We start from the raw sequence: 27,244 nt of genomic DNA, 5'->3' as shown, positions 1-27,244 counted from the left end.
CAAGATCGCATTGAATTTTGATTCCATGTTTGGACTTACAACGTGACAACACAACGTATAACTTCCCATGAGTGAATATCGTTTCTTCCTCTCAAATAAATAAAATGACTTTCTCGAATGTTTGTCCATGCTCTTTCTTCTTCGCATCATCGTTGACATGTCATCTAGAACATATAAAATTATTGTCCTGATAAAAATTTATACGAGCTGAGAGGGCAGGAAGTGTGTCTGCCAAAAGCATTCACATGACTGGGCGTGATTTGAAAGAATCTCATGTTAAAAGTCTCCGTCTCACCGGACTTCATACTGCACCAACATTTTTGGAATCTTTTAATTCTCGCTGTTAACAAGATTTAGATGATCAACAAGTCTCCGACTTAAAGTTTAAATCTCAACAATATATTAAATCTCTTTTTGATGTTCCGGTATTTCACCGAGTAATAATTTCCATTTGTTTGTACTAATGCATTCTTTCCTATCGTTTTTTTGAGACTTTTCAATTTTCGTACTTCCATTATCTCTAACCTGCTCTGCATGTGTACCATGCCGTTTTTGAATTCTTTACGACGTTCTACTTTGGCATCTACTCTTTGTCTTTTATTTTCAGGCACCGGGCATGGTTCAATCTCTTTCTTGCAGGACGTATTAGTGTCTTTCCGAGAAAATCACGTCTCGCCTCCCTCCAAGATTTTTTTTTTATAATAGAGAGATGTAATGAAGTGCGGTGACAAGAATGTGTGGTTTGTGAGGTTGTTAAGCTTCTTTGCATGACTTGCTATCTTAACAAAAATACTTAATGCTCACCCAGTCGTCAGTGCCAGACTGAAGACAAAATGGCTGTGCAGATTCTTTCCTTTCATAAGGGCTGTGGCCGCAACTACAGCCAGTACTGTAATAATACACTTTTTAAAAAGCTTCTACAGACTGCAGGTAATCACCTGGAATCGTTAACATGATTTTGAATATATTTGAATATTTACTTACTTTTAATTTGAATATTCAACCCTTGCATGTTCTCCCCGTGTCTGTGTGGGTTTCCTCCGGGTGCTCCGATTTTCTCCCACAGTCCAAAGACATGCAGGTTAGGTGCATTGGCGATTCTAAATTGTCCCTAGTGTGTGCTTGGTGTCGGGATGTGTGTATGCGCCCTGTGGTGAGCTGGCGCCCTGCCCAGGGTTTGTTTCCTGCCTTGTGCCCTGTGTTGGCTGGGATTGGATATAGCGGGTTGGATAATCGATGGATGGATGGATATTCAACCCTTATTTTTCGGCTAATTTGGCAGCCCTAGTTCAGACTACTGCCGACATGGACCCTTGGAGTAGACCCTCACGTATTTCCCCACATGCTGTACTCGGCCACTACTGACAATGATCTCTCCTGGCCAATTGTGACATTGAGCAATGAAAACTGCTGCTTATGCTGCTCACATGACTCTTAAAATGAATTCCCGCTTTTTCCCCAAAGTTGCCTCTATATTCATTTTCCGCATACTGTAATCTCGTGTAGCCGGTGGCCATTGTGGACTGATATATATATTGAGCTGTAGAAACGGCTAATGAAATTGACGCCCTTAGATCGTCTCTGTGGCTACGTTCACATTACAAGCTTCATTGCTCAGTTCTGATGTTTTTGCTCAGGTAAGATTAGCCTGTCTTGATGGTTCACATTCATAAGTACAAGTGGCCTACTGTATCTAATTGTATCGTGGATGTGTCTGTCCTCCTCCAGGAGTCATCTGCGTCACCAACAACAGAAAATGTTATATTTGTAAGACGACAAAATAGAGGAACTACTAGCTAGTGTATGCATTGCATTTTGCTCCGGAGGACGGCAAAGAGTTAGTCGGCTATACGTGATTAGGTTGAGAGGGTGAGGAAAAGCCAGACAGCTAGCATTTTGCTGTTTTTGCAGTTATTGCTGGCACTGCTGCTCCAAGAGATTAGGGGGTACAAGAAAGGAGCCAGCAATGGTGAGCCCATGACTGTTGTCACAGCTGTAGGTCTCCTCTGTTGCCGGCTCATGATGGCAGCGCTCAACGCAGATATATAAGCAAAAAATTTGGACGTGAGTGTCCGTAGGCTTTGTGCCCAAACTATTCCATAACATTTCAATAATTATTTACCACTCGGATCATAAAATAGGTCATTACGATATCAACTGACAACAAGAATTCATCCTTAATTGCAGAATTACGGTATTTGAGGGCTCCTCTCGAGTGCCTCTTTCTCTTGCACGATTTGGTTCAAAAACTACTGAGCACATCGTCATCTCATAACAGGCTTAAGTTTTAAGTTTGCTGTTTTTCTGTCCAGCTTTTTTAGCTCCCACCATCCTCAAGAAACTGTGACACACAGACACACACACACACACACATACACATCATCGAGATATTAATGTGTTCGGTATCAGGAGACCCTAAAATGTCGAGATCACACCACCTCAGTCTGGGGCAATGGGACGTGGAAATTGTCAATCAGAGCAGACAAAGCTTTGTGGACCGCTAATCCACATCTTCACAATTCTCAGAGCTGCTGATTACACAAATTGTGGATCAAACAGTGGAACATCTGCAGAACATCCAAAGTGACCCCAAGTAAAAGGAATAACTGAAAATTAAGACCTCCTCTAAAGCATATTTGCAGTTATCAAGAAATTCTTGGAATAGGCCAATTGTAGTGTTTCCTTGGCCAAGTGCCACCTGGGGTGACAGTACAGACTGATCAGCTGCCTAAAACCTCAACTGCAGGTTAAGATGATGTTTACCCAAACTCTCTCAAATTTAAGAAATCACAATGGCTATTCACAGCAGACATCCATTCACTTTCACGCGATTGCTTAAAGCCAGAATAGAAAGTATGTTGGAATTGTGTGGTGCCCACCCCATCCCGGAGCACCAACACAATCACCGAAGAAACCAAAAGATATCGAGGAATCGTTGAGAAGCCCCCGGCTAGCTGCTTACTTGGTATCGGGTGGTCACTCCTCTCAGGAAGCCAGGCCAGCCTGTTCCCATCCCAATATCGCCGAGTGGGCAGGAGTGGATTACTCCTGCGATTGAAAAACTCATCATAGGTGGACACCAGATACCAGGAGGCGGGAGTCATGTGGTGACCAAAAAGGACCTCTTTGGGCAGACCCTGATACCCCCAAAAACAAAAAGACATAATCTGTCAGCTGGAGCCTGATACTGTAGTACAGGATGAATAGAAAGAAGTTTTGTAAAGTGATTTGTTTTGTTTTTTTTGTAAGTGACCATCTAACCCGACGTGATTATAAAGTGATGGGGGACAACCATAAGTTTTAGAATGAAGAGCTCAATCTATTCGTAACCCAGAAAAATGATGAGAATTGTGGATCAGGTAGAACTTGTGTTTCCAACAGCATGCAAAGTCCATTATTAAAAGTTTTTAGGGTCATTATAGTCACATGTATAGAGTGAAATTCTTATATAGTGCCTTTCACAGTGGACCTCAAATGTAAAGGGAGTTCAGATGCAGAACAACCCTGTTTGTTCTAGAAAAGCACACAAGGGGTCAGATGACTTGCTCAGGTCCACCTATAGAGTATGCCTTGGGGTTTGAACATGGTGGGCAGGGGGGTTTACTGCATGAATTTGGAATGACAGAGGTGTACAAACTAAGTGCATGTGGTGGTCTGCTGGACTACCAGCTTTGCAGATCTTGTGGTCCAGGTACACTTTCTGGTAGCCCACCTTTAATATGGGTTGGAGAGTTACCTTCATCTTTTTACAGCAAGGTTTTATTTGTGAAGTTTTGTTTTACACGAGTTTCTACCACCCTGCTAGCACAATATAAACACAATCCGCATCTTGGAAGAGAGTATTTTAGGAAACAGATGGTTTTTAAAGGGTTACATCCTGTTGATGCGTTTGTCTTCTTCTAATGGATACCCCGGGATGCTTGGTGGCAGCCTACCTGGCTGACGGTGGTGCCTCAGTTTCCAGCAGGGCTCCATGGGAGATGGAGTTCTCCACAGCCCTGTTGGGATCTGGGGGGACCACCACAGAGTGTTGCATGGGTCCCTGAGCCAGCCTGGATGACTCTACAGCCCCGCCCAGAAGTGCAATCGGAAACAGGTGATCAAGCCCCTGGAGCACTTCCGGGTGGGCTATAAAAGGGGCCAGCAACAATTACTCAGGAGCCAGAGTCGGGAGGTGGAGGACGAAGCTAGACAGGAGGAGTGGTGGTGCCAGAAGGAAAGTGTGTGTGCTATCTATCTATCTATCTATTATATATTGCCTTTCATATCTATCTATCTATCTATCTATCTATCTCTGTCTATCTATTATATAATGCTTTTCATATCTATCTGTCTATCTCTCTATCTATCTATCCATTTATTATATAGTGCCTTTCATATGTATCTATCTATCTATCTATTAGTGCCTTTCATATATATCTATCTTTTTATCTATCTATTATATAGTGCCTTTCATATCTATCTATCTATCTATTATATAGTGCCTTTCATATCTATCTATCTATCTATCTATCTATCTATCTATTATATAGTGCCTTTCATATATATCTATCTATCTATCTATTACAGTATATAATGCTTTTCACATCTATCTATCTCTCTTTATCTATTATATAGTGCCTTTCATATCTATCTATCTATCTATCTATGAAGAGGGACCTCAAGTTAGTAATGGAAAAGCATCTTCACACTTTGCCATATCTGGGTGAGCATTCCCAAAACCTCCAGTATTCCTGATAGACGCCCAGATTGTGAATCGCTTAATTTTATTTATTTATTTATAAAGCACTTTAAAAACAACATCAAGACTGACCAAAGTGCAGTACAATAAAAAAAGAAAACCTAACATATCAGACACACAAAACCAAAGGGTAAATGAAACAGAAACACATAAACATAAGAACTGAAGAGATTCTTAATAAAAAATATACAGATAGCCAACATATCATACTGGGTTAAAAGCCAGAGAGTAAAAATGTGTTTTTAAAGAGGATGTAAAGGCAGCTAGCGAAGGAGCCGGCCTAACGTGCAACAGCAAATCATTCCAGAGTTTTGGAGCAGCAACTGAAAAAGCTCGATCACCTCGGAGTTTGCATCGAGTCTTGAGAACACGTAAAAGCGTCCGGTCTGCTGACCTGAGACAGCGAGACGGTACGTGAGGGTGCAGGAGTTCCGACAGATAAAGAGGGGCACAAACATTAAAAGATTTAAAAACAAATACAAGGATCTTAAAACAATTACGAAAACGAATTGAAAGCCAGTGAAGGGAAGCCAAAATTGGGGTAACATGCTGATGCTTTCTTATGCCAGTTTAAAATCGAGCAGCGCCGTTTTGTACCAGCTGTAGGCGAGCAATGGAGGCCTGGCTAATTCCAAAAAGAAGCGCATTGCAGTAATCTAGACGAGATATTATAAAAGCATGTATCACTGTTTCAAGGTTGCGCTTAGACAAGACAGGTTTGATTTTTGACAGCCGCCTCAACTGGAAAAAGCAAGATTTTACCACTGCGTTTAATTTAATTTAACTTAATGGTGGACACCCATCTTATTTTTGTAAGAGATTCCTCTTGTGCCCCTTCTGTGAAGTTAAGATCTGCTTGTAATGGAGTATATAGCCCTCTGATTTCAAAAGGTTAACTAACGACCTTTTTCTAAGCGCTGACCACTTAAATATTTGTGACAGGAGCATTGTGGGAACATTCAAGCCATCATCACATGTGATCGACACACCGCTAAACACAGTCCGCCGGGCTTTGGGAGTCTGTAGTTTGTAAAAGTGGAAGTCTCAGGCATCCGGACTACTGATTTGTCCCCCAACCACCCAGCCAAATGGGGGCCTCATATAATTATACATAATGGCAAGTTACTTCCATATTCATGCAGGTAAGAATTTCACGGTACTCTGTAAATGTGACAATAAGGACCCCATACATCGATTGTGCATTAAAAGCTGTCATTACACAGCCATTCTAAAATGGAATGTACTGCTCTGTAAATGGTGGGTGGGGTGGGGGGGGCTATCCTTCCATCCATTGATTTTTTACTATTACAGGATTATGGAGATTTCAAAACCAACCCCCTGAAAATCTGCGGAGCAGAGTGGGGGACCAGCTCTGTTCGAGAAGCCAGTCAATGCGAGGGCACACTCTTTCAAACGTCACATGCATGACTTTGGGATATGGCGGAAGACCAGCATTCCCAAAGAAGTGATTGTGTGCTTAATGACAAGAACTTTAAACTCCACACAGACAGTGAAGCTCAGAAATGAAACCCAGATTTCAGATCTTCTGTTAAGTATGTGTGGGCTAGAAGTGCCAACCACTGGGGCCGCTGCCATGCAAAGTCGGCGGGAGTGCCAGGACTGCCTGTGGCCCACCCACTGCTCTGGGGCGTCTCGAGTCTGCAGTCGCCATTAGTAACTTGTGTGCCTCTCACACTCAGGGGGCAGTACCTCTCTACGGATCACAGTGCCATCGGGGTGCCGGAATTTGCTTCTACCGGTCCTGCTGTTCACTTCATTGGTTTCTTTAACCTGAAAGGCAAAAACAAAGCAACGTCTCAGTAACTTGAATTAAAAACACGCCGACAGGCCAATTAAGCACTCAGACCTCACGCTAGTGTGCGATTAAGACCACCGCGGGGATCTCAGTTTCCATGTCACCCAATCCTTGACACTGACCGCCTACCCAGAGTCAGTCATACATTCATCATTTACAGGCTTAATTAAAAAACGGCCTGCTTACTTTATTAACTAAACTCTTCACCCTTCAACACCAGGGCCTCCCTCACTCTCGTGGTCACCAGTTCACCGAGCTGGTCACTCCTTAGCTTGATTACTTGCTCCACTGTTCAAGCCCTCGCCCTTTTACTTACAGTGTCTTCGTCACCTTCGTCTCCCTGGTTGGCCTGTTCATCCCCTCATATGTTGAGCTGTTCACTCTTTCACTCCGTTAGGTTACTCGTGTTGTCACTCACTCACTCATTCATCGTGTTTCACCACATGCCGCTCACTCTGCTCTGGACACGTGACAAGGATGAACCGAAACAACTAAAATCGCTCACCATCTTAAACACACGGCTTATTAGGGTGTCAACAGCTCCTGCACCTTCTCACTCGGTCACACATCTTCTTAACTCATTCACACACTTAACTTATAAAAGCTCTTCACCCGCTCACTCCCTCACTCAGTCACCTTCCCACACATTCACCTTTTTCACTCACTTAGGTACTCAGCGTTAATTAAGTGACTATTGTTTGAGGCTGTTTAGTCATTCACTCATTCACTTATTTTGGTACTCATCATTTTAACTCACTTGTATACTAATTTACAGTATAAAGCTCTTCACTCACTCACTGATTCATTCACCTCTTCACTCATTTAGGGACACATCCTTTTAACTCACTTATTGAACTGATGAGGCTGTTCACTCGCACAGTCACTCAGTAGCCCTCACTCAGGTGATCACTTATTCTCTCATTTTAGTTCTCATCCATTTAAACCACTTATCAAACTGTTCACTCACTCACTCATTCATTCACCCTCTCATGCATTCACTTGTTTAATCATTTAGGTGCTCATCTTGAACTCACCTATACTGTACACTAACTTATGAGGCTGTTCACTCATTCACTCACTTTCTCACTCATTTATACACTGAGTTATGAGGAGGATCTTTAGTCGCTCACTCATTCACTTTCTCACTCACTCATTCACTCACTTTCTCACTCACTCACTTTCTCACTCACTCACTTTCTCACTCACTCACTTTCTCACTCATTTACTTTCTCACTCACTCACTTTCTCACTCACTCACTTTCTCACTCATTCACTTTCTCACTCATTCACTTTCTCACTCATTTACTTTCTCACTCACTCACTTTCTCATTCATTTACTTTCTCACTCATTCACTTTCTCACTCATTCACTTTCTCACTCACTCACTTTCTCACTCATTTACTTTCTCACTCACTCACTTTCTCACTCATTTACTTTCTCACTCACTCACTTTCTCACTCATTCACTTTCTCACTCATTTACTTTCTCACTCACTCACTTTCTCACTCACTCACTTTCTCACTCATTTACTTTCTCACTCATTCACTTTCTCACTCATTCACTTTCTCACTCATTTATACACTGAGTTATGAGGAGGCTCTTCAGTCGCTCACTTCTCACTCGCTCCCTCATTTTCGTACTCCCCTTTTTAACTCCCCCACACACTAACATATCACTCCCCCACCCACCCTCTCACTCTCTCATTCACCTTCTCACACACTCCCTGTTTCACTCACGTCCTCAGGTCCTCAGTGTTTATGAAGTCACTCTCATTCACCTTCTCGCTCATTCCGTCTTTTTAACTCACGTGTTCACTAACTTCTAAGGCCGTTTTTTCGCACTCCCCTCTTCACTCGCCTAGTCACGTATTCACTTCTCCGGTGCACATATTGGCCCGCGGAAGAAGAACAAGAGAGCCCTAAAAATCCAAGCCATGCATGCACAGAGGGAGAAAGAGGAAACTCCATAAAAATGCATAGTGAGGGGGGATCTGAACGCAGGATTCTCTACCAGCCATAGGTCCCCCGTGGCTCCCTATGCACACATTGAAGATGTGGGAATGTGGATTTGGATGTCCTCACAGATCCATATTACTGTATAAAGTCAGCTTGCTTGCCTCTCCATTCACCCTTCCACTTTTCTGACACAAGCTGTGGTGGAGCCGCTGGCTAACCCTGCTTCATTACATATAAACTATAAAGCAACATATGAATGTCTGCGCAGTGAAAGAAATAAAGACGTGCGTATCTTCTAGCTGGGCTTTACGTTCAGCACACACAGTGACACAGTTCGCAATGTGAACCAAAGACTCTGTGACATTGATGCTGACCACTGTGGTGTGCCACCCTGCTGTACAAATGCAGTTTAATAAATGCAAAGACGTTTACCAGGCTGAATGAGAATGTCACATGCACATTTAAGAAGGAGCTGTTTGGTGGTGTAGTAGTTAGCCCTGCTGCCTCACATCTCCAGATCACAGATTCAAATCCCAGACCAGACATGCTCCTCGTGTCCATATGGTCACACACAGTGGGCACTGGCTGGGGGCACACAATGTTCCTGTTTTGCTCTCAAAGAAGGGGTCCCAGTGCACTACTAAACTTTGAGGGCCCTATGATGCTGGTAAATCGGCCCTGCACATGGGGTGCCCATGCCTGGTCCAAAGACATGTTTGTGTCAGCTTAACAGGTGACTCCAAATTGAGACTCGGCAGGTGAGTGGCCGAGTGTGCCACGTGACAAACTGTCACCTCATCCAGGCTCTCTGACACCCCACATTAAACAGGATTGAACATGGAGGGGGGCGCTTTACGTTTCTTACTTCTGAAAAGTCTCCTGACTTATCAAAATGAACTGATAGCGGACCCCACACATTTACAAAACCCCACCTCACAGGGCATTCATTCTGGGTCTGCCCTGGCAGCATGGTGAGCGATGCAAAGCTCATTTTAGGACAGACACGCTACAGGACCCCTGTATGCCCCTGAGTCACAAAATCAACCCCGACAGCATGACTGTGGATTGTGGGAGGAACTCGACGTAATGCACCCGCATGGTGGGCATTTCACCTTGTAAATTGAATTAACGCCCAACTAAAAATTCATGCAATGTGCGGAAGGACCATGAAAAATGAAGATAAGCTGCATTCTGTCCATCCAGCCATTACTGAGCCCACTCAATCCAAGCAGCACCAGGATCAAGTGAACCATCCTGGATGGATGCATTGCTCACGTTGAGCCAATTTACGGTCACAAATTGACCTTCTTTTATTTTGTCACAGGAGAGGAACACTGGACCACCAGAGAATTAACCCACAAGCACACAGGGAGAACATGCAGACTCCACCGGAGCAGCCAATGGGCTGGGATTCAACCTGCTAGTGTCGCTCTAACTGTAAATGCAATGCATTACACCAATTACAGGTCCGAGGGTGTGTGCCAGGCCCACCGGCAGAAATATTTGGGCCCCAGACAACTGGGTACATGTGGGCCCCTCTGCCTTGCCCCGGGTCCCCACATGCCAAAACCTTCAAATACGTATACAAAACAAATCAAGCGTGAAGGGGCCCCCTTCCGTTAGGGCCCCGGACCAGAGTCCCGTTTGCCCCCCCTGGTGGTGGGCCTGTGTGTGCAGCCTCCATATATACCGTAATACACGATCAAGTTCTCAATGCCCACCTACAAGTCACCCTCATCCTATTCTAGCCATCCTGCAGAGTAAGTGCCACGTGGTTGTTGAGCTGAGCAGGAGTCCCCCATTTCTCCTGCAGGAAGACCCTCAGGTCAGCACAGCACCAGCAGCCCCCTCAGCTCACATCCTCACTTGGCACCAGATAAGAGGAGGTCACCCACTCAGCCAGGACTTTAAAAGATAAGAGTGAAAATTTTACTTGTTTTCTCTCTTCTTCCCAGTTGCCTATAAGGACCCTGTTGGAATATTTCTGCTCGATTTTCCAGCCTGGAAGTGACCATTTCATGGGGTCACTCTGGGCTCCAGCCATGTCTGAGCAGAATGGGGTAACGGTCCAGCGGGTTCAATACTAGCCCAAGTACAGTCCACCGGCTCTCCTGTGTGTTTGGCCAAAGCTCTCCTAGGCTGGGACAGATATATGCTGCTGTTGCCATGGGCACTGTAAACAAGTCCTCGTGGTAACAAGAGGGCTGGCTGTCAGGGACCAATCACAAGGAGAGCTGTGGGTCATGTGTTCTGTGGAGTAGATTTTTTTTCTTTAAAAAAAGAAGGCTTTGAGGTTTCTGTGAATCCAAGCTGACGCAGACTGGCAGGCTTTAAAGGTGCATTTTATCTGCCAGCCGTGGACTGGTTGGCACAGCTGCTCGGCGCTCTGACCATTTCTAACTATCCATGAGACCCAAATGTGAAAGAACATCAAGGGAGGACACAAGGGACAGGTAAAGGCCACACCAACAAGGGTGTGCATACACACATACACAAGCCCACCAATGCTTATGCGAGTAAACATACACGCACATCAACAGACTGTGCACACGTGTGCAAACACTGACATACGGGCATGTACTGTATGTGCCTGCAGGCACACAGAAATACAAATGCACACTTAAGTATGTGTATGTATTTATACAAGCACGTAAAAATGCACACTTACAGAAAAGCACGTGCAGACATATCAACATCTAAGCATGCACTTTCATACACGGCTCACCAACTGTGCAAAAAAAACCTAGCATGAGAAAATGATGTCGCCCCTATCATTAATCTCTAGATTTCATTTTGTCAGCCCTTCACGTAAACATCCATCCTTCCATCCATTCATTATCCAACCCGCTATATCCTAACTACAGGGTCACGGGGGTCTGCTGGAGCCAATCCCAGCCAACACAGGGCGCAAGGCAGGAAACAAACCCCGGGCAGGGTACCAGCCTACCGCAGGGCACACACACACACTCACCCTCAAACCAAACACACACTAGGGACAATTTAGGAAACAATTCTGTTTTTTTTTTTTCATGAATCAACACCACCTGCCACTTAAATTACGCAGTCACGGCGTTTTAATCACGTGATCGTAACCCGACGTTTTCATTGGTCTTTCCTCATTGGTCAGTGGAGTTGCTCGGTTTTTGCCTTTCCGTATGTACAATACTGTGGGCATACTGGCTTCTTCCATTAAGTGAACCCGGGACTCTTAGTGTGTTCATGTTTGGGCATCACAGAGGTTCTGGTTTTCTTCACAACACACATACACACCTACTCATCCGCCTCAAACTACACGCATGAACACACATCGAGATTCACATGCTTGCACAGCACACACACGCAGAATGACTTTGGAATATTTTCATCTCGTGTATAGCACCTTTCGTGGCGATGACCATGTAGGCAACGCAGTATTAAGTGCACTAATAAAGCCGATCATGGAGTAGCTGCAGGCAGCACAGGCGAAGCCCCATGTAGCACGTCAAACAACAGACATAGAATTACTAGACGCCGCATGACCAGCAGCATCGTACGTCAATGTCGCCGCCATATTGTGAGTGGCACTGCTGTGGAGTGAAGTAATGGATAAAGACGCCTCACGCATGTGCTGCTTGGGATTGTACAAACCGCTGTACGCTCCAAACCAGATTACATTTCTATTGGTAAGGCTGAAAAATTGTTTTGCTTATATTTGGCCATTAGAAAATCACGTTTTATAATCTTAACTTCAGCTACGCCAGGCTAAGCTAGCAAAGCTATGCCTTTATGTGCTCAAGTGTGCCTCCAAACAACGTTTTGGCTAAACGTATTTAGTCACTAACCATGTAGATTGTTGTTAACTGTTAACATTTCTTAAACTTTCAAGGCTTCCCAAAAACATCTGCCTCAGGAAAGCAGTGGGAGGTCAGGTAGCCCTTAGACAGGATTTTGAGAAAGCTGTCCAGTTTGGTAACAGAGGCTCTACCGGCATCATATGATCAAAGCTACCACTCGCTCACATTAAAGAACAAAGCAGGTTTGATGATTCCTTCTGAGGGTCCAGTCGAGGTGGTCTAAGTAGCTGAGCGTGTTATCTGACAGTCGACATTAGAGCAAGCCATCAGTGTATCTTTGATCAATCAGTTTTTTCGGGCTGAGATTGGTTCAGATGATGTGTTTTTTCTCAAGGAGCACATCGAGGAAACACAGTTTGAAATTGACAACCATCATTTTATATTCATGTCTTTAGTTCTGTCTGTCTTCCACAAACTAAGGCCGCACCATATTGCCAGACTGCAAACTCTCAAATTACAGGATCTGAGTGAGCGAGAGGAGTGTCAGTCTGTAGGAGATCAGTGAGGTTGTGGAGAGCTTTAAATGTTAAGAGCGGGATTTAGTATGGGCGCGCTGCAGCTTCACAGTTAGGAGACCTGGGTTCACTTCCCGGGTCCTCCCTGCGTTGTTCTCCCCATGTCTGCGTGGGTTTCCTTCGGGTACTCCAGTTTCCTCCCACAATCCAAAGACATGAAGGTTAGGTGGATTGGCGATTGTAAATTGACTCTAGTATGTGCTTGGGGTGTGTGCGTGTGTGTGTTTGCGCGCCCTGCGGTGGGCTGGCACCCTGCCCAGGGTTTGTTTCCTGCCTTGTGCCCTGTGTTGGCTGGGATTGGCTCCGGCAGACCTCCGTGACCCTGTAGTTAGGATATAGCGGGTTGGATAATGGATGGATGGGTATTTAGTATTGTATTCAGTAGTGAAGTTGAGAGAGAATTGATGTGATATGTTCAGTGGATTTACAACAGCAGATTATTATCCTGGCAGCAGAATTTTGAAGAAGTTGTAAGCGATGGATACGTTTTTGTGGGATGCCTGACAGAATAGCATTACAGTAACCTATACGTGAGGTGACTTGGGCATTAACCAATACTTCAGTACTGTGTTGCGTAAGAACAGGATGAAGTCTAGAAAGTTTCGGGAGAAAGAAGAAGGCAGTCCGAGAAATGTTACTTATATGGGAGGAATTGTTTAATAATAATAATAATAATTATTATTATTATTATTATTATTTAGTAATTGCCATTATTAGTGTATAAATGGATATAAATAATTGCATGTAAATGATTCGCCAAAATCTGTTGTATGTTTAAACGTTCATCAGAAAAGCCGGTTTCCACGTCTACCTGTATTAGTTTAAATGGCACTTTTACCACTCGCAATAGTGCGGACACGCTGATTTATCGTGTCGACTGGGCAACACAGTGAATGCGGCGTCTATCTATAGGGTGGTCCAGATCTAATTATGCAATTTGCATTAAGCTATAACTTATTAAGTTTATTACATAGAAAATCACCCGACAAATCCCAGTCCATGGAGAAGTGTGCGAACTGACGACATTAAGAATCGTCTTTGCGCCAAACTGGAATCATCCCCGCATAAATCAAAGTCATCCAGACGATCTGGTTCTGCATAATTAGATCTGGACCACCCTGTGCAGTATATACGGTATGTCTATGCGTCAAAGAATCGGAGAACACGGCCGCCTCTTCATTTGTGGAGGAACGGCGCCCCCTAGCTGCTCTTTAATTTGTGAAATAATCTGATTTCAAGCCCAACCCTAGAGGTTCAAACCAAAAAGGACGTTCGTTTCACCTGGAGTGTCTTCAGCATTGGCGTGGCTCACATTTTTATTTAAGAAAAGACACATCTTTAATGCTTCTTTTGCTCGAGTTTTCCTGCTCCATTTCTGCTTCTCGGCAGAACCCTGATAAGCACGCGTCTGATGAGCCGGGTCGGTCAAATGCGTCTCATTCACTCCTCGGAGCAGGTTGAGGTGGGCAGCACCTGCACCCAATCGGGGCTACAAATGGAGTCGACAGAAAGAGCAAACGAAGATGAGAAGTTAAAGGAAGATCGAAATAAAAAGAAAAAAGAGGCTGGATCGATGAGGAGCGCGTGCGAGTGGAATGAAAGCAGACAGTTGAGAAGACTGTCCTGATAGAAGTGTACGGCGGGCGCTAGAGGGACAGGGGTCGCTCCTGCTGAATGATCTGGGAGTAGGGGGCGACCCAGCACTCTAGGTGGGCTCCATCCGTAAGGCCGTGCTGTGGTGGCGCCCCACTGAATGCCAAGGGACTGGCAATGGGGACCCGATGCGAGTTACGGTTGACGTCTCCCCAGTTAGCGTTAAGCAGAGGAGACGTCCGTTTTTGTTGATCGGGTCTGGTTTTAAAGGACAGATTCGGCCTGGGATTTGAACCTCATTTTAACGAATTATTGATTGTCATTTTTGGGACATCTTAATCTCCACTTTTTATACCGAGTTATTTCATTTGTTGCAGCATTGCATTATTGACCTTTGGAAACCATTTTCGTGACTAAAAGCACTGTTATATTTTTCCTGACCGTGTGTATCCACATCTCATCCTCGGGTACGTTATCAACGATTCCAGGCTCAAGTGGCTTCTGTAAGTAACCGTGTAGTGTGAAGCCAACCGGGACCAGTCTTTGACTTTGTTGCGTCCCCTTTGTGCACAGTATAATGTCATACAGTGGTCTCCAACTGACAAGAGTCACAGGGAGAAGAGGACCATCCTGACAGCACAAGGGAGCAGAGCAGAAAACCTCCACCACACAGCCCACTCCTGCCTACACTCAACTGGGCCAATAAGCGCCTTGAGCATGGTAGGAAAGGCGCCATATAAATAAAATGTATTACTATATCAAAGCACCAGTTTTCTTAACCTGCATGTCTTTAGAGATAATACAGGAAATACCTTCAGACTCCACACATACAGTGCCCTCCATAATGTTTGGGACAAAGACACCTTTTTCCTTGATTTTTTTTCCCCATCTTCTCCACAGTTTAAATTTATAAATCAAACCATTCAGACTTAAAGTGCACATTTGTACTTACCTTTTATCTACAAGGTCCACCAATTTCAGGGCACCATAATGATTGGGACACAGCAATGGCAGGTCTTCTAAAGCCATTGTCATATTTAGGACTTTGTCACATATCCCAGCATGCAATGCCTGCTTGAAGTCTGCAATTCATACACATCAGCAGGTGCTGAGGGTCTTCTCTGGTGATGCTCTGCCAAGCCTCTACTGCAGCCATCTTCAGCCCCTGCTTGTTTCGGGGGGCTTGTCCCCTTAAGTTTTCTCTTTGGCATATGGAAGTCCTGCTCAGTTGAATTTTCATCAGATGACTGGACTGGCCATTCAAGAGTTTTCAATTTTTTAGCTTTGATGAACTCCTGTGCTACCTCAGCAGTGCGTTTTTATTATCTTGTTGTCGGATGAAATGACGTCCAGTTTTGAATTTGGAGACATTTACTGGAAATCAAGTAGATCAGATGTTTCTACACACCTCAGAATTCATTGTGCATCTGCCGTCAACAGTTTCATCATCCACGAGGAGAAGTGTGCCAGCCATACATGCCCAAGCCAGAACACCCCCAGCACCACCATGTTTAACAGATGAGGTGGTCTACTCTGGGTCTTGTGCAGTTCCTTTCCATCTCCATACTTTGCTCTTATCATCACTCTGATGAGGTTCATCTTTGTCTTGTCTCCCCACAAGAGCTTTTCCCAGAATTCTGCAGGGTGTTTCACAAACTATAATCTGGCCATCTTGTTTTTGTGGTCTGAATCTTGCAGTGTGTCCTCTGTATTTCTGGTCATGAAGTCTTCTGCTGATAGTCGTCAACATCGGCCCGCTGAAGACTGTTTCTGATCTGTCGCATAGGTGTTGGGGGCTTGTTGAGGATCCTTCTGTTATCAGCACTGGAGGTCTTCCTTGGCCTAGCAGTCCCTTTGTGATTCCTGAGCCCACCAGTGTGTTCTTACATCTTCATGATATTCCAGACAGTTTATTTCAGTCATCCACAGGTTTTCCTGATGTCTCTAATGGTTTTATTCTTGCTTTTCAGTCTCATGATGGCTTCTTTGACTTTCATTGACACAGCTCTTGTCCTTATTTCATTTAGTGGCAACTCCAGACTACAAAGGGTAGAAGCAAACCGAGGTATTTTATGAAGCCCACCTGAGGAATCACAAACATCAATTGTCCCAAACATTATGGTGCCCTGAAATGGGGATATGTAGAAAACGTTTTGTGTGACCAAAATGTGTGTGAATCCCCTGAAATGAAAGTCTGCAGTGTGCACTTTAATCACAAAGTCAGATTTGTTTGAGTTTATTTATTTATTTTTTAATTTAAACTGTGAAGCAGAGGGGGCTAAATCAGAGAAAAATGTGTCTTTGTCTCAAACATTACAGAGGGCGCTGTACAGTCGTGGCCAAAGGTTTTGAGAATGACCCAAGTGTTGGTTTTCACAAAGTTTGCTGCTTCAGTGTTTTGAGATCTTTAGTCAGCTGTTTCTATGGTACAGTCAATCCTCGTTTATCGCGGTTAATCCGTTCCAGACTCTGCCGCGATAAATGAACTTCCGCGAAGTAGGATTCTTTATTTATAAATCGAATATTTTGACAGTAAGAGCATAGAAAACCTGTTTACGACCTTCTAAATACGTTTTTTAACATTATTAGAGCCCTCTACAGTAGACATGAAATAACACCCTTTAGTCAAAAGTTTAAACTGTGCTCCATGACAAGACAGAGATGACAGTTCCGTCTCACAATTAAAAGATTGCAAACATACCTTCCTCTTCAAAGGAGCGCCGTCAGGAGCAGAGAATGTCAGAGAGAGAGAGAGAGAGAAAAGCAAACAATCAAAAAATCAATACGAGCTGTTTGGGCTTTTAAGAATGCGAAGCACCGCGCGGGAAGCGTATCGTATATCATTGAGGAGTTTTATTTAATATGTAATACATGCTCTGATTGCTTAGAAGCTACCCAATCTGCCAGTAGCATCCCTTGAATGAAATCAACTGGGCAAATAAACTGAGGAAGCATGTACCATAAATTGAAATACCCATTGTCCGCAGAAATCCACGAACCAGCGAAAAATCCGTGATATATATTTAGATATGCTTACATTTAAAATGCGTGATAGAGTGAAGCCGTGAAAGTTGAAGCGCGATATAGCAAGGGATCACTGTATACTGAAGCACAATTACAAGCATTTCCTGAGTTTCGAAGGCTTTTATTGACAATGACATGAAGTTTATGCAAAGAGTCCATACTTGCAGTGTTGGCCCTTTTCTTTTTCAAGACCTCCGCAATTCACCCTGGCATGCTGTCAATCAACTTCTGGGCCCAATCCTGACTGATGGCAACCCGTTCTTGCAGAATCAATGTTTGGAGTTTGTCAGAATTGGTGGGTTTTTGTTTGTCCGCCCGCCTCCTGAGGATTGAGCACAAGTTCTCAATGGGATTAAAGATCTGGGGAGTTTCCTGGCCATGGATCCCAAATTTTCATGTTTTGTTCCCCGAGCCACTTAGTCCTCACTTTTGTCATATGGCCTGGTTCTCCGTCATGCTGGACTAAGGCCGTGTTGGTCACCAAACTGTTCTTGGATGGTTGGGAGAAGTTGTTCTCTGAGATGTTTTGGTCACATTCTTTATTCACAGCTGTGTTTGTAGGCAAAATTGTGAGTGAGCCCACTGCCTTGGGTGAGAAGCAACCCCACGTGACATGAATGGTCTCAGGATGCTTTACTGTTGGCATGACACAGGACTGATGGTAGCACCGTTCTCCTTTTCTTCTCAAACAATCAGAAAGGGGAATTCATCAGAGACAATGACTTGACCCCAACAGTCCATTCCCTGTACCTTTATTCAGAATATCAGTTTGTCCCTGATGTTTCTCTTGGCTTCTTTGCTGCCGTTCTTGACACCCACCAGGCCATCATCCAAAAGTGAGTAAGCTCTGCACTGGGGGTGCCCCCCGATCCCCAGTCATGAATAAAGAATAGGACCAAAACATCCTCTGAGAGCAACTTCTCCCAACAATCCAAGAACAGTTTGGCGACCAACAAGGCCTTAGTCCAGCATGATGGAGGACCAGGCCAGACGGCAACAGTGAGAACTAAGTGGCTCAGGGAACTTGCTTCTTCTTTCGGCTGCTCCCGTTAGGGGTTGCCACAGCGGATCATCCAAAACTGTTGTCCGCATATTGATTTGGCAAAATTTTACACCGGATGCCCTTCCTGATGTAACCCTCCCTATTTATCCAGGCTTGGGACCGGCGCGAAAAAACACACAGGTCTGTGCATCCCCTGTGGCTGGGAACAAAACATCGAAATTTTGGGGTCCACGGCCAGGATACTCCCCAGACTTTTAATCTTCATTGAGAACTTGTGGTCAATCCTCAAAAGGCAATGGGTGGACAAACAAAAACCCTCCAATTCTGACAAACTCCAAGCATTGATGATGCAAGAATGGGCTGCCATTAGTCAGGATTGGGCCCAGAAGTTGACTGACAGACAGAATGCCAGGGCGAATTGCAGAGGTCTTGAAAAAGAAAGAAGGGCCAACACTGCAAATATGGACCCTTTGCATAAACTTCATGTAATCGTCAATAAAAGTCTTTGAAACTTCTGAAATGCTTGTAATTCTACTTCCGTATACCATAGAAACAGCTGACTAAAGATCTAAAAACACCGAGGCAGCAAACTTTGTGAAAACCAATACTTGTGTCATTCTCAGAACTTTTGGCCACGACTGTACAACATCTGAGTTCAGGCTATAAACTCGGTATGCTGGATCTGTGAGGTGGGCAACCAGCATTGGACACCAGTCCATTAAAAGGTCTGCAGGCAGGAGAAGTGCCTCTCTCAGGGTCACACAGTGTCAGTAGCAGGGTTTAAACCCACAGCCTCAGGGTTTGAAGTCCCAGGTCCAAAGCCTTACCCACCACACCACACTGCCTGTCAATAATAGCATTACAAATATTATAACCCAGAAAAGCACTAAGGTAGTTACAGAACATACTTCTGCTATACCCGATTACTCTATGGCACAATAATTGACTTCCATTGTCTTGGGACATTTCCTGGGCAAAGTCGGGTAATCCAGCTAAAAATACATAAAATAACAATGTTAAAAATAATAAAATACACATAAACCCAAGCTGATACGTAACAAATAACAATTTCTAAGTCTCAAACCCCCCAAAATGATACTGTCTGTGAATTTTTAAAGCTCCAGGAACCACTCGGTTAAATTATGACATCAATCCAAAAGTGCAAAAATAAGAATCAGAATTGTTTTATTGACGCATTAGACAGTAGACATACTCAAGGCTTCCTTCCCTCCATATCACAAAGTCCTAAGGAATTCCACCACGTGGTCAATGGCCCTTTTTCCAGAAGGGAAATTCAGTCGTCCTCCATCAAAAAAATTAAGGATGCCATGGAAGCCATCATTGATGTGATGCCACGTCACCGGGACGCCCAGGTCCTCGAGCCGCTTCTTGAAGAGGATGCCGTCATCCCTCAGCACGTCGTATTCGCAGGTCAGAATGAAAGCAGGTGGAAGCTTGCGGACGACGTCATCGGGAGCCAGCAGAGGAGAAAGTTCAGGCTCTAGGGCTTGTTTGAGCAAATCATAAACCTCCTCATCATGAGATGATGCCACCCTTAGGCTAAAGCCACGAGCTTTACACTCAGAAGGTAAGTTTTCATGACCCAGCCACTTACGGTACCGTAGTTTGTGCTCCACTGGCACATGATCGCTGTTCAGCATCTCTTCATTCAGTGTCATGTCCCCATTCAGGTACTGGAGGCAATAGAAGATGGTACGGCCTCGGAAAAGCATGGGCACCATCTTGTTCTGCTGGTAGGAGGGCAAATGAAAGTCTGCCATCTGCAAGAGGGGATAGATGAGGATCTGCGCACAAGGCTGGGGTCTGGCACCTTCCTTGGCTGCTCGGTAACACAATGCTGCAGCAAGGTTGCCCCCAGCACTATCACCCCCTAAAGCTACTTTGATTGGGTCGACTCCATAATCAGCTTCTGCCACCTTCAGAAAGTGAAGGGTTGCCGCCTGGCAGTCGTCCAGCTGCACTGGGTAGCGGTGTTCAGGTGACAGGCGGTATCTGCAGAGTTCAAAGACAAAACAGCATGAAGCCGCGCAAGGTATCCAGTAGCCAATGGCTAACCGTAGAGGCAAGTGTGAGGAAGTCAGACAAGCACATCTTAGCCAAGCATACCCCAGTTCATCAAACCTTTATTTATATAATGCCTTTCATTGGCAGACATTGTGAAGAGCATTATCGGCATACAACAGTTCAACAAGATAGATAGATACAGTATTGTAGTGTCGTGGGCAGAATTAGATAAATATAAAATACTGCAGGCAGGATTTGATAGATAGATATTTTAGCATAGTAGGCAGGATTAGATAGATAAATAGATAGATATTATAAAATACAGTAGGCAGGATTAGATATTTAGCGATAGATAGATAGATAGATAGATAGATAGATAGATAGATAGATAGATAGATAGATAGATAGATGGTATAGTAGGCAGGATTAGATAAAGAGATAGATAAATATTTTAGTGTAGTAGGCAGAATTAGATAAATATAAAATACAGTAGGCAGGATTTGATAGATAGATATTTTAGTATAGTAGGAAGGATTAGATGGATAGATATAAAATACAGTAGGCAGGATTTGATAGATAGATATTTTAGTATAGTAAGCAGGATTAGATAGATAGATATTATAAAATACAGTAGGAAGAATTAGATAGATACTTTAGTGTAGTAGGAAGGATTAGATAGATAGATATGAAAGGCACTATATAATTAATAAATAGATAGAACTTTATTAACTATGAAAAAATTCTGATCTGGCAAAGTGGTTAGTGTTGCGATTTTTAGGCATAAGTGATCTTCGGGTCTTGTGGTTAGTTTGGGACCCCCCCCCCCGCGCGCGCCCTGCCCACACATACAAATAATTTATGAAGTGAGACCCACAGTAGATATACTGTAACAGATAGAAACTGCCGAACTCCTGCCTCAAAAACCCGGATTACCCGCTTTAGATTCCAATTTAGGCTCAGTCTGTATGACATTTGCATGGTTTTCCCCATGTCTTTCTGGGTTTCCCTTTGAATTTTTAAGTTTTCCACCCCACATCCCTAAAACATGCAAGTTAGACTAATTAGCAACTCATAAAGCATTTGATGAAGTGCCACATGAAAGGTTGGGCATCAAACTAAAACAATTTGGATTTCAGGGTGAGGTGTACAGATGGGGGCAGAATTGGCTCAAAGAGAGAAAGAAGAGGATGATGGTGTGAGGAATATTAGCAGAATTGGCTGATGTTAACAGTGGAGTCCAGCAGGGTGCGGTGCTGGGGCCACTTCTATATATATAACAGTACAAGCCAAAAGTTTGGACACACCTCCTCATTCAATGTGTTTTCTTTATTTTCATGACCATTTACATTGGTAGATTCTCACTGAAGGCATCAAAACTATGAATGAACACATGTGGAGTTATGTACTTAACAAAAAAAGGTGAAATAACTGAAAACATGTTTTATATTCTAGTTTCTTCAAAATAGCCACCCTTTGCTCTGATTACTGCTTTGCACACTCTTGGCATTCTCTCGATGAGCTTCAACAGGTAGTCACCTGAAATGGTTTCCACTTCACAGGTGTGCCTTATCAGGGTTATTTAGTGGAATTTCTTGCTTTATCAATGGGGTTGGGACCAGCAGTTGTGTTGTGCAGAAGTCAGGTTAGTTGGACGATCATTTATTTTTCAACAGGACAATGAACTCAAACACACCACCAGGCAGTGTAAGGGCTATTTGATCAAGAAGGAGAGTGATGGAGTGCTGGAAATGGTCATGAAAATAAAGAAAACACATTGAATGAGGAGGTGTGTCCAAACTTTTGGCCTGTACTGTTATATATATCTATATCTATCTATCTATCTATCTATCTATATATATATATATATATATATATATATATATATATATTTATATATATATATATATTCCTATCTAAATCATTTATATAAGTAACAAGCTGGTTAAGTTTGCAGATGATACCAAGATAGGTGGATTAGCAGATAATATGGAATCCATTATATCATTATAGAAAGACTTGGATAGCATACAGGCTTGAGCAGATTTGTGGCAGATGAAATTTAATGTCAGTAAATATAAAGAATTACAGTTAGAGAGTAAAAATGTGAAGTTTCAATACATAATGGGAGGTCTGAAAATCGAAAGTACACCTTATGAGATGAATTTAGGAGTCATAGTGGACTCGACACTATCAATTGCCATACAGTGTGCAGAAGCAATTAAGAAGGCCTTGATGTGTGGAGTACAAGTCACAGGAGGTTCTGCTCAACCTTTATAACACACTGGTGAGGCCTCATCTGGAGTACTCGGTGCAGTTTTGGTCTCCAGGATACAAAAAGACATAACAGCACTAGAGAAAGTCCAGAGAAGAGCGACAAGTCTGATTCCAGAGCTACAAGGGGATGAGTTAGGAGGAAAGATTAAAAGAGCTGAGCCTTTACAGTTTAAGGAAAAGAAGATTAAGAGGAGACCTGACTGAAGTGTTTAAAATTATGAAGGGATTGAGTGAATCGAGACTGTGACTTTAAAATGAGTTCATCAAGAACACAGGGACACAGTTGGAAACTTGTTAAGGGTAAATTTCACACAAACATTAGGAAGTTTTTCTTCACACAGAGAACCACAGACATCTGGAATAAGTGACCAAGTAGTGCAGTAGACAGTAGAACTTTAGGGACCTTCAAAACCCAACTTGATGTTATTTAGAAGAATTAAGTGGACAGGAATGGCCAGTTTTTGTTGTGCTGAATGGCCTCCTAAAATCCTTCTCAAAAGGTGTACTCTCGATTTTTCAGACCACCCACTGTGTATTCAATAAACTATTCAATACACTGATACACTTATGGCAGGTTAGACAAAATTTTTAAAAAAGGGGGCTGGACTTACGCAACTGACACCACGACGGTCTCCGAATGAATGGCGATATACCGGCAAATGTGATCATAGGAATCTGATAATAAAAGACAAACAAGGGAAAATGAGAAATGGGACTCTCCTAAACTAAATCATGGTAGACAAATTAAGATTAACAACATCAATTACAACAGTTAGAGCGTGAACAACTGGGAGGGAGAAACAATTGTAAGTGCTAAGGGGTGGGTGCATCTGCTTCACAATGAAAATACAGCTAATGGGGTCAATGAAAACTGTAGTGGAGCAAACAGAGGAAAGAATGGTGATAGATTGAGTGGAAAAGCACTAGATGATAGATAGATAGATAGATAGATAGATAGATAGATAGATAGATAGATAGATAGATAGATAGATAGATAGATAGATAGATAGATAGATAGATAGATAGATAGATAGATAGATAGATAGATAGATAGATAGATAGATAATTCATCCAACCTTTGCTGCAAGGCTCTCCTCTCAACCCGTTAACACTTCCTTGACCTTCCTAACCTGCCAGGGAAAGTGTAACAGTCCCAGCCCACTGAGTAGAATGGGCCCACTCAGGGTTGGCTGTAGCTCTTCTGCTGCCCCTGTCAAAGGTGAAAAATCCCACCCAAACCTTGGAGTCTGGAAGGTAATTTCCTTAAGTATATTGAATAAAAAAGCTCTTCATTCGAGCATGATGCTACACAGATATGATACTGAAGAGCGGTTCCCACTTGTTGCTTTCACAGCTATGTTATACTGGTATTATATGAAAGAACGGTCTGAGGTTCCCCATATAGTTTTACTGGTAATGCTTGACATATCTATCTGTCTGTCTATCCGTGTATCGATCTATTATATAGTGCCATACGTATCCATCTATCTCTGTAGATCTGTTGGTGATCCATTGGGCCACCCCATGATTTATCCGACTTCCTCAGAGCTTCACTCAGCTGTGAGTGGGCTTTTCCAGCCCCTTAGGACTTCCATGTGCAACCCCGCCCACTTTCTGTCTCAGCCCCATTGACTAGAATGGGAAAACTCTCATTAGAGGCCTAACTGGACCACCCCAAGATAAATTCAACCTTCGCACTGCTTCACTCTTAAGACAGTAGACTGACAGACAGGAAAGGTGCTACATGATAGATAGATAGATAGATAGATAGATAGATAGATAGATAGATAGATAGATAGATAGATAGATAGATAGATAGATAGATAGATAGATAGATAGACAGATAAAAACTAGTTTAAAGATTGAAGTCCACTCCTATTTCTATCTATCTACATTTCTTTCTTTATTGCTTTTGGGGGATTTTCCTTGATCAGCAAACAAATCAGAGAAGGATGCGAGTGAGGAGGTGGGCGACCTATCCTTTAAAAACCCCTCAAGTTCCACTTATCTTACCGAGACTCCCAAACATCCAGCCCCCACCATGGAAGAAAACCAGTCCCCGGCGCTTGGCTGCATTTGGAGCGGTGGGCAGGTACACCCTGACGGGCACATCGGAGAACAGCAGGTCCTTGATATGGAGTTCTGGTGGCACGGGCTTCTTCTGCACTAGTAGTCGTTCTCGACAATAGCGTGTAAAGTTGACCTGTTGACAAAGGCTGATGTTCTCCAAGATTTTGCCCTTAGGAGAAGAGAAAAGAATAATGATTTAAACGCGTCTTGCATCGTGGCCTCGGGCCACTAGGGGGCGACTCTGAACTACTTCTGATGAAAGTGAGATTTATTTCCGTGCACCTTTTGAAGATTTGAACATCGCAAATGTAAAAGAGATTAAAAACGTGCTGCACCCGAGGCGACATCCACGTGCAACTATCCGGTACCCTGCCCTAACCCCCTGCCCCCCAATCCCGTGACCCGCTCCTCACCAAGATTGCGATCCCGATGTTCGCCCCGTGAATGAAGTGCAGCTTGTTGGCATGCGACACTCCCGGTGGGATCTCCGAGTTGGTCATCTCGCTGTAAAGAACTCCGAAAAACAGCAAGATGAGAGCCGAAAGCAGAAAAACAACGCAAAGAAAAGCGATGGCAAAGAACATCTCCATGTTGCGGCTCCTTTCACGAGGCCTCTGCTGCGGCGCTGCTTTTTAATAAGGAGGGCGCGGCAAGGTGACCCAACCAGTGCGGGCACAACTGGAAAGGGCGAGATTGCAAGATAAGGGTGACGGTGAGGACGTGCCTTTGCGATCCAGTTTAAGTGTCGCTTTTTACATTTTCTCGTAACGCTTGATTTAATATGGGTGCCACAATTCAGCATGCATGTCAAGCTGTTATAATAGTCTTTACCTTTAGTGAGGAAGAAAGTTCAGTGCGGTGCGATTAATGTCCACGTGGGTTTATCCACCTGCCAAAACGTAAAATGACTGGACAAGCCAGAAAAACTTGGCGTAATCGAACACGGAGAGCTGAACCTGGGGGTCATAGACGGCGTAAAGTAGCAGCCCCGAAAGAGAAAGGTCCCGTGTCTTACACGAAAAAGAAAATCGAATATAACAGATGAGTTTTGATAGCAAATCAGCTTAGATCTTAATGTGAAAGTCAAGCCCCACTTGAAGTCAAAAAATGCACGCAGTAGTGCGTTAAGCGAGCACGTTACTATAAAATGGGACGGCAGTGCACGGTTTACATGGAACACCCCGGTTTTTTATGAGATATTGTTGGACTAATTCAAACAGAATCTAGCAGCGGACCTCTAAAGTTCCACTCCATTTAGCAGCTTGCCGTTTTACATTATATACGTCAGTGATAACGCCTGGGTAAACTATGGTTAAGATTAGGGTTGGGGGAGGAGTTATCTGAAGCGAGACAAGGACGCCACGTGACAAAAACCTGCAATCCAATTGGCTGTCCTGCGGAACTACTTAATCATGGAGCTGCATAGGTCTGCAGCTGGACCTGTCTCACCAATTCGGGGGCTGGAGGTTTCGTTCCCAAATGCTTACTAGCTTTTGCACACCTGAGGTGGATTTATAGCGCCCCAGCAATTTACAATTGCCAGGATTGTGTAGAATCTGCATGTCCAGTAGGTATTGTTTGTTCTGTAAGTCACTTTATAGGTTTTTTTAATTTGCATCTCAATAAAAATATCCGTCTAAAATATTATAGTACTGGCATGTTTACTGAGACCCCTGTGGATGCCTTAGACAGGGTTGCCTGGTTCTTAAAAAATGTATAGCCCAAGGACAGTTTAAAAATAGTGAATGTCTCCAAAAAATAGCCCAATACCATACCTACAAAATGGCACACTGGAAAGCAGTTCGGTGTGGGTGTAGGTCTGGGTGGTTTCAGACTGAGACGGTGGTTACATAGGTACTTACCATCAAAACTGGGTTGTGTCCAAAGTCCATTTTAGTTATCACTCCCACTCTGACCCTGTAATTGCTGGGAATGATTGCAGCTGTCTTGCAACCCTGCCGTGAATAAGGGGGTTAAGAAAGTGGGTGGATGGATCGTAGGTCGGTTAAGCAGATTTTTGATGCATTGATATTTAAGTAGTAAAACTTACATAAACACGGCTATTTCTAATTTCGCTAAGGGTTCACAGTATTGATGTGTGGTATTTCAGCACATAATTTGCACCAACACTCCCATCTCCATTACCACTAGAATTCTAAAGCAGACGTTGCGTAGTAGGTCTCGTTGGACTACAAAACAATATATATATATATATAGTACTAGGTTGTTGTACCGTGTTAGCCATTATGAATGTAGAGAAAAGCCAAGCAAAATGACACCTTTTATTGGCTAACTAAAAAGATTACAGTATGCAAGCTTTCGAGGCAACTCAGGCCCCTTCTTCAGGCAAGTATGTAAATGTAGGGCCTTTCCAACCTATCTGTCTGTTAAGTGG

At 43.6% G+C, this 27,244-nt stretch overlaps 2 protein-coding genes across 2 annotated transcripts in view; both read right to left on the bottom strand.

The window, feature by feature from the left end:
* Positions 1-10,609, bottom strand: part of c6h1orf158 (chromosome 6 C1orf158 homolog) — an 81,259-nt gene extending 70,650 nt beyond the window's left edge. The window contains exons 1-3 of the mRNA XM_039755431.1: positions 10,446-10,609; positions 6,452-6,532; positions 2,963-3,137 (exon numbers count right to left, since the gene is read on the bottom strand). Coding sequence (XP_039611365.1) covers positions 2,963-3,137; positions 6,452-6,532; positions 10,446-10,556 — 367 coding nt within the window. The 5' untranslated portion in view covers positions 10,557-10,609. The remainder of the gene's footprint in view (positions 1-2,962; positions 3,138-6,451; positions 6,533-10,445) is intronic.
* Positions 10,610-19,640: 9,031 nt separating this feature from the next.
* On the bottom strand, positions 19,641-26,315 carry aadacl4 (arylacetamide deacetylase-like 4). Its single transcript, XM_039755428.1, has 4 exons — positions 25,263-26,315; positions 24,793-25,018; positions 23,391-23,454; positions 19,641-20,493 (listed from the first exon to the last, which is right to left on the bottom strand). Exons 1-4 carry the CDS (start codon positions 25,437-25,439, stop codon positions 19,716-19,718), a joined length of 1,245 nt encoding a protein of 414 aa, XP_039611362.1. The 5' UTR covers positions 25,440-26,315; the 3' UTR covers positions 19,641-19,715.
* Positions 26,316-27,244: the final 929 nt, after the last annotated feature.

This window comes from Polypterus senegalus, chromosome 6, assembly GCF_016835505.1.
Source record: "Polypterus senegalus isolate Bchr_013 chromosome 6, ASM1683550v1, whole genome shotgun sequence".
NCBI lineage: Eukaryota > Metazoa > Chordata > Cladistia > Polypteriformes > Polypteridae > Polypterus > Polypterus senegalus.
Note: the sequence above shows the minus strand (reverse complement) of the source record. Positions and strands in the feature narration are given on the sequence as shown.

Bases quoted from the DNA above. Each gene is read 5' to 3' on its own strand.
- aadacl4 (XM_039755428.1), bottom strand. From the start codon at position 25,439: ATGGAGATGTTCTTTGCCATCGCTTTTCTTTGCGTTGTTTTTCTGCTT. The intron at 23,455-24,792 runs GTAAGATAAGTG...TTTTATTATCAG, and splicing joins CTGGATGTTTGGGAGTCTCG to ATTCCTATGATCACATTTGC. The intron at 20,494-23,390 runs GTAAGTCCAGCC...TGAACTCTGCAG, and splicing joins ACCGTCGTGGTGTCAGTTGC to ATACCGCCTGTCACCTGAAC.